This window comes from Solanum verrucosum, unplaced genomic scaffold, assembly GCF_900185275.1.
Source record: "Solanum verrucosum unplaced genomic scaffold, falcon-dt-bn FXZP01000108.1, whole genome shotgun sequence".
NCBI lineage: Eukaryota > Viridiplantae > Streptophyta > Magnoliopsida > Solanales > Solanaceae > Solanum > Solanum verrucosum.
In genome coordinates, this window is record NW_026020274.1 from 1,590,982 (window position 1) to 1,605,069 (window position 14,088).

Consider the following 14,088-nt stretch of genomic DNA (forward strand, 5'->3'; position numbering starts at 1 on the left):
ATAGTCGCCTATACATGCACCCGCCTATACATGTTTGTCCGCCTCCGTGGATGAATCAACGAAAATAGTTGACGACCTTTAAAGTTTATAGACTTGTAAAGTTGATATTTTCTCTCTCTATTTTAAGCTTATGAAATTTAAAAGATCTTATTGTAATTTGTAAGCTTTGAATTTGACTTAGTAAATATCTATTTTCTTTTTGAACTTTTTTGTTTGAAGGGACTTTGCTATGCCACGTTTTCTAGTCTAGAAAGTAATGTGAAATGAAGACAAGCATGAGATTCTTCATATAAGAACTATGAGGGGTTAATTAAAGTATATTGATTTTTAAGTAAACTCTTAATTTAAAATATTTAATAAGAAAAAAGATTTTAAAATATTGGGACTCTATCATAATTGCATAACTACTACTCCCTCCATTTCATATTAATTGAATTGTTGAGGTGTTTCACATCCTTTTAAAAAAAAGATCAAGACATAAATTAGGCTTAACTTTCCATTTTTACCCTTATTAATTATTATCAAAATTATGATTAAAATAACTAAACATTAATTAATAACTAATTCTAATACTAACTAATGAAGTGTAAAATTGGAAAAAACATTTTAAAAGTAGTCTTGAAAATTGAACAATTAAGTTAATTTGAAAAATGAAAAATATCTAAACAATTCAATTAATATGAAATGGAGGGAGTGTATACCAATTTTCACTTATCTAAGTAGTTACCAAAACGCGCTATAAATGATTATATTTTTGCCACTATTTCAGTACAATGTAAGTAGTAGTGCTAGTAAATATACTCAATGAATTAATACTAAGTTTGACAACCTTTTTTCTATCTCTCAGTTTGATATTCATACTAAGTTTGATTAATTTGAATTCACACGGTGTGTAACTCATTTTTAAGAGTAACACACATAATATTTTTTTCATTTTTTAAGACTCGATCAAAGATTTCCAAATAAATTAGCTTGGATAGATCTCAATGTCACAACAATCCATAGTTGGAGTAGTTCAGTGTGACTCTCATCTCAACTTGGCCAAAATCAACAATAAATATAGTGAACAAGCTGCTATAATCATGTGACAATTATTTTCATTAAAAGACCAAGTTGCTTCGTGGTACTGGTCCACATGAATCTTTAAAATAATTCTACAATCCTACAAGGGAACTTTCAAACAAACAAAAATGTTGAAAATGTTAGTTAACAACCAATAACCTTTGTCAGTTTGTTGATCTAAGTTTCTACTTGAGGTCTTTATTACATTGCATTTTAAAATATTAATGAAGTCTTTGAAGAGTTCATTTAATTCCAAAATGGTTTGTACTATTTTGCTTCATGAAATTAAAAACAAAATGCTTTTGGACTTGAGATAATTGAACTTCGATAGGTATATTAATGTATAAATTTCCCTATTAGAAAATAAATTATCTTATTTTAAAATTCAATATAGGAGTAATTGTGACCAAACAAATAATCAATTAAAATTAAGGGAGCTACAGTGATATCAATTAACAGATCAAAAATCATTTGTCTTATCATATCTCTTAAGATGTGATATCTCTTTGATTATGTACATTTAAATCAAAAAGTATTTATCTTATCATATTCCTTGAGGTGTGATATCTCTCCGAATCCTATGAGAACACAAATTATTTTGTGGCATCGAACTGTCATTTATTTAAGGCATAATACATAAATATGATCTTTAACTTGGTTTCAACGGACAATTATGCCCTCCAACTTTGGGAGTGCACAAATATGCACCTAAACTTATATAAAATTGAACAAGTAGACACACATGTCCTACGTGGCATAATACATGTAGGACGCCACGTAGGACACAAAATTGACATGTAGAGTATCATGTAGGATGAATATGTTTATTTGTTCAATTTTATATAAGATTAAGTGTCTACTTGTGTATACCCAAAGTTAAAGGTCATAGTTACCAACTGAATCTAAATTAAGGGTCATATTTATGTATTTTGTTTTTATTTAATCTATGAAGTTTGTCTCATTTAGTCCTTTTATATTTCAAATTATTTTACTCTAAAACTCCACTTTACGTCATTTCAAAGAAGAACAAACTAAAAAAGAAGTATGAGGACTTGTCATTATCCAACTACTATTATTATAATTTATAATAGTGGCTTGCTGCGCAAATCTAAATATAATAATTAAGGATGTGATGGAGTGGATGAGTTATTTGACATTAAATAAAGAGAGACTAGAATCTGAGTATTAGGAATGGTGAAAATGCTGATAGAGATTAAAATTAATCGTATCAGTAAATACTAAATTTCGGAAACCTAAATTATATTTTTCTTTTTTGTTAATATTTTTCACACTACAGTAAAATCTCTATAAATTAATATAGGTGGGATCATGAAATTTTATTATTTTATAGAGATACTATTTAATCGATAAATTAATATTTATTAATTTAAAGAATGGTTTGAGATTTAATGAAGGTTATTTTTTATTATATCAAAATCATTGTATCTTACTAATTTATGCATCATATTTATTGATTTCACATAAAAAAAAATATTATACATAAAGTACAATGAATACATCAAAATCATTGTATCTTACTAATTTATGTATCATATTTATTGATTTCATATAAATATTAAATTTATCATACATAAAGTATAGTGTATGTGTATGATTCATTGTAATATATTTTTTTGTTAAATGATTCATTGTAAAGAAATTCAAGAATTCAGTCATTCATTGTAAAATTATACGTAATATTCATTGTTTCTTAATAATCAATTATTATTCATTGTATTTTTTATTAAAAACATTCGATGTATGATGGTGAGAAAAAAACTATATAAGCAACATAGGAAATTTCTTTAAACCATATCCAAAATTGGCTTCTCATTTAAAAGGTGTCACAAAATCAACAATGACAGATCAAATGCGTAAATCATTATGTGAGTACGAAAGAGATCATTCCACTACAGTTGTGGCTTAATGAAAACTTTCATTTGAAAGTTAGTCAAAGTACAATATCAAACACACTCAAACGATCAGCTAAATATCTTTCGGCTGACTTAGAAAAAAGAAAGGATATCAAGCGACACAAGCCAGCAAAATATACAGACATGGAGAAGGTTGTTTATGAGTGGTTTCTCCAATATCAAGACCGTGTGAATATAACAAGAGAGTTAATTTTGGAGAAGACAATAGATGCAATGAAACTTTTATATCCTCAGCAAGATTTTGAACACAAATTAATATGGATGAAACTGGTTTATTTTACAGGTTACAAGCTGGTCATTCTCTTGCTACGAAACAACTTGAAGGAAGAAAGCAAGACAAAGAAAGACTCACAATTGTTATTTGTTGCAATGAAAATGGATCTGAAAAAAAATTCTTTATGGATTATTGAAAAATATGCAAAGTCGCGTTGCTTCAAAAATGTCAACATGAACAACTTGAATAGTCACTATCCTGCAAACAAAAGAGCATGGATGACAAATGTGTTTTTTGATGAATATGTTTGTTGGTTTGACCACAAAATGCATGGTAGACTAGTTTTGCTTATGGTAGATAATTGTCCAGCCCAATAATAGAAATATTGAACGACTACAAAATGTTGAATTGTTTTTATTGCCACCTAACATGACATCCAAAATTCAACCTTGTGATGCTGGGATAATAAGAGCTTTCAAGATGTATTATCGTAACAGATTTTATCATAGGATATTAGAAGGCTATGAAGTGGGATAAACTGATCCAACAAAGATTAATGTTTTGGATGCTATCAATTTTGCAATCCCTGCTTGGACAACAAATCTTCAGCAAGAGACAATAGCTAATTATTTTCGACACTACAAAATTCGTTTGGGGGATTGCAATCTCAGAGAATTTGAATGAACCCACTTGTGAAAATGTCATGCATGAACTTGAGTTCATAATTAATGATCTCGGTTACCACAATAAAATGGATGTCAATAACTTGTTGGATTATCCGGGTGAAAGTGATACATGTTCAGAGGTCCAGAGCTTAGAAGAAATTGTGGATACGATCGGAAAAAGCAACGTTGATGATGAAGTTGAAGATGATACTATACCTTTGGAATCAGTTACGCGTAAGAAAACACTTATCGCATCTAGAACTCTTCACAATTTTACGGTGCAGTTCGAAAAGACAACACCGGAGCTCTTGGATGCAATAAGAAAAACTAGAGATGAGCTTCAACTAGATTCAAATTTTAAGAAAAAACAGAACACAATAGAATTATAGAATCATATTTTACTAAATTGTCTTAGATATATTTGTACTTTTAAAGAATTATTAATTTATGATATTAATGGGACCATATATTTATATAAGGGCCTTCTAAAAATATATTATCTTATTATCTTATCGAAATTGGTGATTTTTTCCATTGATTCAAGTTGGAACCGGAGAAAAATATTATTTTAGAGAGATTATTAATTTATAGAGGTTTTACTGTATTGACAAGTAGATTAGTGATGTGCCGACATTAAATGGTACATTTGATGCTTTTAAACGATAATAATGTCTTCTAATGATTTTTCTAAATTTTAATGTGTTAGGCGGAAAATCACACAAAACGAATTAAAAATGAAGCAAAATGAAGTTAAGTGCTATCAAAAGTGTGCCCTGACGCCAAAATATATAGTTTGTCTTAGTTGTGCACTATTTCTGTTACCTAATTTGCTTGATTTTTTTTTTTTTGGTAGGAATTAAGTTATGCTTCTTGATAATTTATGGATTCTGAAATTAAATATTAATCTCTTACGTTATAAATTTTGTAGGAATTAAGTTATGAATATTAAGATATAACTTGTGGATTTTGAAATTGAGAATAGACATAAAGTCACCACTAAAGTTGTCTCATATTTTCATAAAGACACCTGAACTTTGAAAGTGTCCTATCACCCCACAAAACTTTTTCATATCTTTGTAAATGGGCCATTTTGACTCACTCCCTCGTTTGGATTGTCGCGCGTGATGCTCACTCTTTTCAACCCGTTTAGCCCGACCCGATTATTTACTAAAGTAGAAAAGTCTTTTTTTCTTTGTTATTTCTCAACTTTCCAAATTCTTCACATTTTCTTGTCTCTCTGTCAAGGAACTCGAGAACAAGAGCAAGGAGAGAGCGCAGGTAGCATACGAGAGGAGAAAGCAGTTGGCAAAACTTAAAGTTAAGGCTCAGAAAGCTGCTAAGGAGAAGCTTGGGCCTCAACTCGCTCCAATCAAGAATTGAATTGGGATATAGTTATTTCGAAGTACAATTTTATTGAAGATCGATAAATCGTCTTAATCTCGACTTTTTTCTTAGTTACATTGTCCTCCTGAGTGGTGTATTTTCAGTTTAGCATTGTTTGAGAAGACTCTTTGACTTTTATCCTTCATTGTTTTTGGTAATGATATCGAATCTGATGCTTTTAGTGATACACAAATAAAAAACCTTTCTACTGAAAATTAAAAGAGAAAATGAATTCCTACCTTATTGTGTTTGGGGAAGATGATGTATTTGTAAAAAAGAGAGTACCAACGTTGATTTTGCTTTGGAAAAAAAAAAGATGAAATCATGAAGAGAGGGCTACCAATGGCTATTTTGAGTTTAAATTTGGGGAAGATGATGTAAATTAATTAAATAATTAATATAATAAAGAAATAAAGCAACACATGACAATTTTAAACTGGTTAATGACAGTGAAAACACTGCATCACGCGCCTCATGTGCGTGGTCACAACCCAGGGGAGGAAATGGGTCAAAATGACTCATTTACAAAGATATTAAAAAGTTTTGTGGGGTGACGAGACACTTCCAAAGTTAAGATATTTTTATAAAAATACGAGATAATTTTCGTGATGACTTTATGTCTTTTCTCTTTTGAAATTAAATAAATTTTGTAGGAATCAATAAGTCAAGGCATAACTCACTCTGTATTATAAGACATAACTTGTTGTACATTAAAACACAAATATAAAAATTTACCGAATAAAATTATTTGTTTTTTTAAAATACCAGAGATATTTTTAATTATTTATTTAAAATACATTGAACAAAAATTAATACCACCCAAAAATGAATGACCCAAGACTTTTCGAAATCTAATGAGCAGACATGAAGCTCATATAATAGACAAATTAAACAATTAGTATAAAGTAAATGATTAATCAATATGAAGATTTAACTTAAGCCGTAGAAATTTTATAATAATTAACCATCTTAATTTTGTATGCCTTCTAGAAGCCGTAAATAATAAAGATGAACAGAATGAAGTAATGAACGTGTATATATATATATATATATATATATATATATATATATCAATAATAAATAATTGAGGCCACAGTAATGATTTAATTAAGCGATGTTATAATAATCATGCCGTCTTTGATTTATGGGTTCTAAAGTTTAATTGATTGGCTTGGAAGTGATTAAAGTAAAAAAAGGCAACATGCTCTGCACACTAATGCAAGTTAAAAGAGAATCATGACAAAGGAAGAATATTGTGTATTAATTAATGATAATTTTAGAAGGTTTATGCATTTCATGAAAAAATTTATTGAAAAAATATTACCCCTCCGTTCCAAATATATATCGTCTTTATTAAAAATAGATGATCATTAATACTTGTCATTTCACAAAATCAATACATAAATAATATTATTCTTCATATTTTACCCTTGAAAATTATTAACCTTGAAAGTATGAATTTGACCAACATAGTAAACAAAATGATCAATTTATGTTTAGTTAATTTAATTAATCAAAATAAATTAATTTATATTCATTTATTGAAAAGTTGACTTCAAGAGAACACTAAATAAGAGTACAATAGTAAACTTACCTAATTTCTTAAGCGACGTGAAATCTCAATTGCTGACATATAAATAGGAACCGAGGAAGTACTTAATATTTTTGCATGAAAAACAAGAAAGTTTTTCAATATTTAAGAGAGAATTTGTCTTCCGCAAATGTTTTTTTAGTGAGCTTATTCGATAAAAAATAAATGAAAAAAATTTATATTTTACAATACAATTTTTTTTTATTAATTTGCTGTGGAAACAATTTCTTGTTTTACTTTCTAATAGAGTGATAAAATATGATTAAAATTGTTCTCACTAAAACTCTATATATTAGGGGTGTTTTCATTAGTAGAATTAGATTCTTTCGATAAAGAAGACAATTAACCTAAAGTAGCAGTAATCTGAGAATATAGTTATAGACTCAAACTCAAATTAAGGAATAAAGAAAATTAAAGGCAAAAGCAATGAAATGACATTAAAAATAATTAAGCATGCATTAGTCGAAAGCAATTTAATGTTTTTACGATCGTGGATTGATTCAATGAATTCAATGATGTTAATTGAAATATTGACATCATGGATGCTAGATTCCATAAAAAAAAAGTGGAGAGAAATCGGTAGAGGTGTAGCCGAGTGTGTGCGAGGGGATTTATCTGATGTTGCTCGATATGAAAAATTGTAGTTACGTATATGTATAAGACTAAAATTATTTTTTTAATTTATTGACGTTGAATCACTTTGACTTCTTAGTATATTTTCTTCAGATTTTTTAAATTCTTAATGAAAATTCTGACTTCACACAAGAATATCTGAAACTTTATTCTTTTTGTTTCGAATTAAAAAGGAAAAGGGAGATATAATAATCATTATTCTTCACATAAAGTTTAGTTTCCTACTAATCGTCGTACATTTTTGTTTTGCTTTTCACTTCGAGTGTCTTAATTAAGTACTTCGAGAAAAGATGTTAGTGGTGGGTCTAAAATATCTAATTACGGCTTGAAACTTTTTTGCCTCCTACTATCACAATCAGCATATTCTATATTCACATTAATTTCAATATTAATAAAATTAAAAGGGTGGTGATGATGAATTTGGGGAAAATATAATAAATTGTTTTGTTTTTTGGTATTTAATTCTTGTATTAATGTGTTGTTATTTCATGTTATATTAGGTATAAAATAACACATCAATTACATACTAAATTAATTATACTAGAATTAGCTATGCATTATTCAAAATAATAAAAATTTAAAACTAGATAGACCATATTTATATCATGATTATTACATCTAATATATCAAACTAAATAAAATAGGGAAAATTGTATGAAATAGCAAACTAGTAATTCAAATTAAATGCTATAACCATAGTTTATTTTAATTGTAATTCGCAGCAAACATCCCCTTCTTTTGCTATCTGATTTGATATACAATTAGTCATTTTCAGTAAACAATTAACGATTTTATACATTTCGGTATAAAATGCATTTTTGTTTGTATAAAGCGAGAGAAAAGTGTTTATACAAATACAAATACATATATTTTCGTCTTATACACTTATAATTATACAAATACATAACTTATTATACAAATTACAATGTATAAATGAATTTATACAAAATTGAACAATTTGTATAAAATTGGATGTTTGTAGCGAATTATACAAATCAAAAACTCCATAGCAAATAGAAAATTTGTTATGGAGTGCAATTATGCAAACTATAGCTATAACATACAAATATGATTTTTATGATTGCTATATGTGAAAGTTGCTCAAATAAATAAGACCTACTTGTCTTATTTGATTTGTACTTTGTATGATCATGATCCAAGTTCATTATAATACGTACGTATTATCTGTTTTGGCTTAATAGACCTCACATATTTATTTTTGAGCTACATCATCATTGAATTTAAAAACACACGTATCATATGAACTTTGTTATATATTGCCTTATAAGGCTACCTTGACAATACACAAGATAACATACTCTATATTCGATCTTATCTATAGAGCTAGCCACTTGTATTTTGAATAAAGCTTGTACTAATACTTTTTCTATGGAAACTTAGGATAAAAAGTCCAATCCTTATTATCTTCTTTTTATCTGAGCAAATCGAGATAGCATTTAGTTTTCCTTTAGATGAACCTACTTTGGGGTGATCCTCAAATTAAATCTTCAAATTTGTAAGGATAAAATATCATGAGGAATTTGACCTTAACTTTTATTTTTAATTACAAAAATCATTGTATTATTTCCGAATGTCTCTGTCGATTATGATCAAGTATTTAAATTCCAATTGACCAAGTTCTATACGAATCTCATACCACAGCCATCAACAGGATGCGTCACCAAAAATAAAGAATCAAAACAACTTAGGTTGAAACTACCTAAAACTAGACCAGCAGTGTTGGTAGCACTATATTCACTCAATTTCTAATTTAAGAACTAATAAAAGGCCCATAAAAAGAGAGGCAAAACCAATGAAGTAACATCGAAAAATATTCAGGCATGCAAATGATGCAATATTAGTGATTTTTATTATACGTTTTCATTGGAAAAAAAATTATTCAATGATGTGAAATGAAATCTTTTCATCATATTAGATGCCAATAAAAGTGTGGTCGAACTTAAATTATAGTATATGTTATCACTTATCAGTATATAATAAAAAAAATATTATCAAATTATTTAAAAAATATTTACAAGCCAGTCTTTTTAAAACAATAGATTTATAATCTTGCAAATAGACAACTTACCTACAATGACAAGTACAAGATGCCTTGATATATGGTGTAAGAAAAATCATACTAATGATCTAAGCAGAATGAGTTCAAACTTTTAAGATTTTCAGTATTGAATTCGCTCTAATATTAAAATTATGAGTTCAAAGCTAAATAGATAATATTTCTTAAAATATTTACTTATATATAAATTTCATATAAAAAAATTATGAATTCAAATAAATCTAAGCCAAAAAATTATATTTATTTTTGTTGATGATATATATAGCTTAAACTCTAATCGCCACAATTTTATTTTGTTTTCACATAGATTATAAAGTTGAAGAACTTAAATTGGTGGTGTGACAAATGAAACTCCATGAGATATTAGTGAGTGGGTCTACAAATCTAATTACTAGCTCAATATAATTATTTTTTGTCCTCAACAATCAGCACAATATTCTGTATTTACACATTTCGTCCACACACAAACCGTGTTCCAGCAATTTGTGAGAATATAATTTGTGTGTGGGTGGGGTGGGGGAGCAGTCAATTATATCTTGATTGCCAATTCCACAATAAGATAATGTATATTACACTGTAGTAATAATATATATGGAGAAGACATAATTATACGATGATATTTAAAAATGACTTAGATATTGTATCGTATATTCACTATAGTAATGTGGAGAAGACAAAATTATTGACGATGTTTAAAGATTAATTAGATAGTGTACACTCATTATATAGTAATATGAAGAGAAAAGAAAAACAAGCATATTGATCAACTTGGGAGGAAATATCACATCTTTAATTTTGGATAAAGATTTATGCCATCCAATGATCATATGGATCCTGTGGGGAAGTATCCAAAGGAATGTCAAGAAAATACAAAGTAAAAAATAGTGGAAAATTTTGGCCCAAAAGGGGCCTTTCCATGTCAAATCTAAATCAACTTGGGAGATATGATTTCAAGTTTGAAGATTTATATATATCCCTTAGCTTCCAAATTTCAAATATTCCAAGGATATAGCTCTTGTTGCACTCGAGATAGGAGCGTATAATTAAAGCATATAATTAACATGGTCCAAAAAAGTTCATAATTTTTTGGGGTCAGAAAAATGTATGTGAAATGACTGACCCCTTCATTTTCTTTTTCGTCTGATTTATATATCATTATCATAATTCGTAATTATTAGCTTTCATACGACGTTCTACTATTTCAATCGCGATGAGATAGGATTGGTCGAGTCGAAGTCATGAATAGAACATGTTTGTTCGATGGGTTTGATTTTCAGACTTTCGTCAATCCAAGTATAAATTAAAACCGACTATATGAATCATCATTGTTCAATACACTATGTTTAAGCCCGTCACAGACTCAGTACCGTTAAATATTATTAAAGGAATATAATTATATATTAATTTGAAGAAAGGGACAAGATTTAGCAAACTAAAATCCTAACCAGTTGTTAAATTTCTAACTCATTCAATAGGCTAGTTAGTATTACAAAATATTTTTTTTCTCCCACATTTACCATTGTTCACAAGGGTGTCAAGGAAAGCAGAGCTACAAGAATTATCCACTCGGTAGCAAATCCGCGAACACAGTAACTTTGATTCAAACCTTGTATTGCCTTACGTAATCCATTGAGTTAATATGTACAAATTATTGATTTAGAACCCAATAACGTAAATGAAATAAAAATACGAAGTGACAAACTTCAAATTCTGTCTTCCCCTAATATTAACAGTAAAGTGCATTTTCCCCAATTCCAATATTTGAAATGAATAATGAAGATAAAAAATTATGATCATTAAACCTTAGGAACAGCAAATTTTCCAACTCTAGGAGATAGAATAGATTGCTTATCTACTATAGTCAATATTTGGGGTACAGACATGCCTCCTGAGATGACAATTTCTGCAACATTTAGACGAAAAATCAGACACTTTATAACTATATCATCCTCGCGAGAAGAGAAAATCATAATTGTTTTGGTACGATTGAAGTCATTTTCTATAATATTATTATTATTAATATTTAACATATGTTTTTTCTTCTTTCATAAAGGTATGTCCATACTTCAAACAAACGCAAATATATACGTGTGGAAGTTGAAGTTTAAACTCTTACCTATTCCTTCTCTAACAGAGAGATTGGGCCTCATAATGTCCTTAGAATTGATAAGGAAAACATCTCCAAGGTAAAGATGATTAGTAGGCACATAAACACAGCAGAGTTCCTCGGCACCTGTGCTTTTACGAAGAATAATGGTTGAAGTAATGAAACCAAACGCGTATTCACCAAGGCGTGGATGCCTAATAATTGCCACTTCTTTAAAGGCATGTGAATCCTCATCTGAAAAAAATAATAATAACGTAGCTCGATAGGAGGTCAAGACTGTGTGTTGTAATGATGAGAATCAATTTTGAATTATAGAAAAGGTGTAATTTGTTACCTGGTGAAATTGCACTACTAATTTGTTTGGAGGCAGTATAGATATAACTCATGAGGGGCATTTTTTTGATGATCCATTCTCCTAAACTAAGAAGAGAAGCACCTAACCATGAGGACATGGACACCCCAACCAAGAATATGAAAATTAAGGATGTCACAAATCCAAGACCTGTGAATTGTTAGAGATATAGTTATGAGTGACACAAATACTTGTTCATAAAAACATAAACAAAACTATTAACATAACTTTCTCTCTCCTCAAAACAAGCAGTTCCATAAAATAATTGTCATCTCACCTCCCACCAATAGGCACCAAGTAGCACATTAACTAATCAACGAGATATCTGTCACCTTCCACCAACAACATATATCCGATAATTTAGTCTACCAATATTAGGATAGATGGGAAGAAATCACCTAGTGTTGTTGTCTCAATGAGGAGCTGAACCAGAGACCTCATGGTTCTTAATTGATCACTAATTCATTGACCACTAGGTCACACCTTGGGGTGCTATGTGTCGTTATTTTCTTATGATTATTAGTACAGGGAAAAAAGTTATATTCCAAAGAAATTTAACTTTAAACTCCTCATTTTATACTTGTGAAGTTTTTATAGCCACACAAATATTATGACAAGATTAATTAAGACTACACATTTCAAAAGGACTTCCTAATTTTTACTTAAAAGTTCATGTTAAATCAAACTAGGTGACATAAATTTGAATGAAGTAAAGTATCAAAAAATAGGAAATTAATATACTGACCAAATACATCGATCCCAAGATGATTATAGATTGGAGAAAAGAAGCCATCCACAAAATTAATGAGTTTCCAAGTGAGGTAGAAAGTTATGGCTATGGGAAATAATATGACACTGCAAAACAATGTAAGAATCACATCAATAACAAAGATGTTTTCTTTCTCTTTGAGTAAAATAAAATCATAAGATAGAGTAAATCATCTCTTAAGGGGATTAAATTTAAAAATACATTATGAATTCTGTGGGCTTAGATACTTTTCTTAATAAAAATTTCTATTTCTGTTTTTCAGTTTATTTCTATTGTCTTATTTACTTGAACACAGTTTAATACAACAGATTATAAAATTTTAAAAAAGAATATAGATAAGAAGGAAACTAACCATCCGCTCACAAATTTTTTTGAAAGCCAGCTATGAATATGTTTGCCAAATGCCTATAAAGGTGAAAACTAAACAAAAAATTAGCTGAACTCACTTTAACTGAAATTAGTAGCCTGTAAAACAAGAAAATTATAACAGGTTAAACTACGACTGTCTATAAGTTAAATCCTATTTATCATGATGTGTTAATTCAAGTGCTCCTTTTTTTTATTCTTCCCAAATCTCAAGCTCTATAGTGATAGCTTTAACTACAGGTTCAACTGAATTCAATATTTTAACATGTTAGATAAGGTATAAATAATTTTTGTTCTTGTAATATAAGTCTATATGTGAAAAATTACTACTAAAATTTCATATTAAATTCTGAATCCATAATCTAAATTATACAATCAATTTAGTGCTAAAGAGCACAAAATTGAACCAACTTTTTTTTACTAATATTTAAATATTGAATTCACCTTTGAACCCTATAATTTCTCATGCAACCTAAGCTTCCCACATGCCACGTGTATAATGCGATAGATAGGATGGATGTAGCTAGAGTTACATATTTAAACTGGGTACTTTCGATGAAGAATTTAAATTTGCGTAAAAGCTTATTAAAATTGCAATAGGTAATATATTTGAATCCATAGAATTTCAATCTTAAATCCGTCATATAGAGAAAAGACCTCTTTGGCGGAGTGATGAGAGGAAGGCGAAGAAGGCGAGGGAGATTGATCTGAAGATTTGGAGCCGTTGATCTTCGTTACATCAACGGCTAAGGTTCCCACCGGCATCAGACGTTCCAGATCTCTATCCTTATCTGATCTTCCCATCTCTGATCACCTCTAATGAACAGTAATTAATTAATTAGAACTGGTAATACAAATGCTGATCATAAGCAAAATGCAGTTATTGAATATTTCCTCCTAATGAAAAAATAAAGAAAATAAATAGTACTAATTAT

General features: G+C 28.9%; 2 protein-coding genes and 1 pseudogene across 2 annotated transcripts in view; 2 read left to right on the forward strand and 1 right to left on the reverse strand.

Annotated features, from left to right (window-relative positions):
* LOC125834031 (uncharacterized) overlaps window positions 1-13,841 on the forward strand; it is a 509,901-nt gene extending 496,060 nt beyond the window's left edge. Inside the window, exon 4 of the mRNA XM_049513210.1 lies at window positions 13,831-13,841. The gene's annotated coding sequence lies outside the window, so the exon portion shown is untranslated. The remainder of the gene's footprint in view (window positions 1-13,830) is intronic.
* LOC125833845 (ARS-binding protein 1-like) lies at window positions 2,254-5,255 on the forward strand (annotated as a pseudogene).
* On the reverse strand, window positions 11,356-13,957 carry LOC125834028 (protein LIKE COV 3-like). Its single transcript, XM_049513206.1, has 6 exons — window positions 13,811-13,957; window positions 13,140-13,192; window positions 12,764-12,873; window positions 12,001-12,168; window positions 11,676-11,900; window positions 11,356-11,462 (listed from the first exon to the last, which is right to left on the reverse strand). Exons 1-6 carry the CDS (start codon window positions 13,955-13,957, stop codon window positions 11,356-11,358), a joined length of 810 nt encoding a protein of 269 aa, XP_049369163.1.
* Between the last annotated feature and the right edge of the window lie 131 nt (window positions 13,958-14,088).

Coding starts and splice junctions, on each gene's coding strand:
- LOC125834028 (XM_049513206.1), bottom strand. CDS start 13,957: ATGGGAAGATCAGATAAGGATAGAGATCTGGAACGTCTGATGCCGGTG. Junction 12,169..12,763: donor TCTTGGGATCGATGTATTTG/GTCAGTATATTA, acceptor AACAATTCACAG/GTCTTGGATTTGTGACATCC. Junction 11,463..11,675: donor CTCTGTTAGAGAAGGAATAG/GTAAGAGTTTAA, acceptor TAAATGTTGCAG/AAATTGTCATCTCAGGAGGC.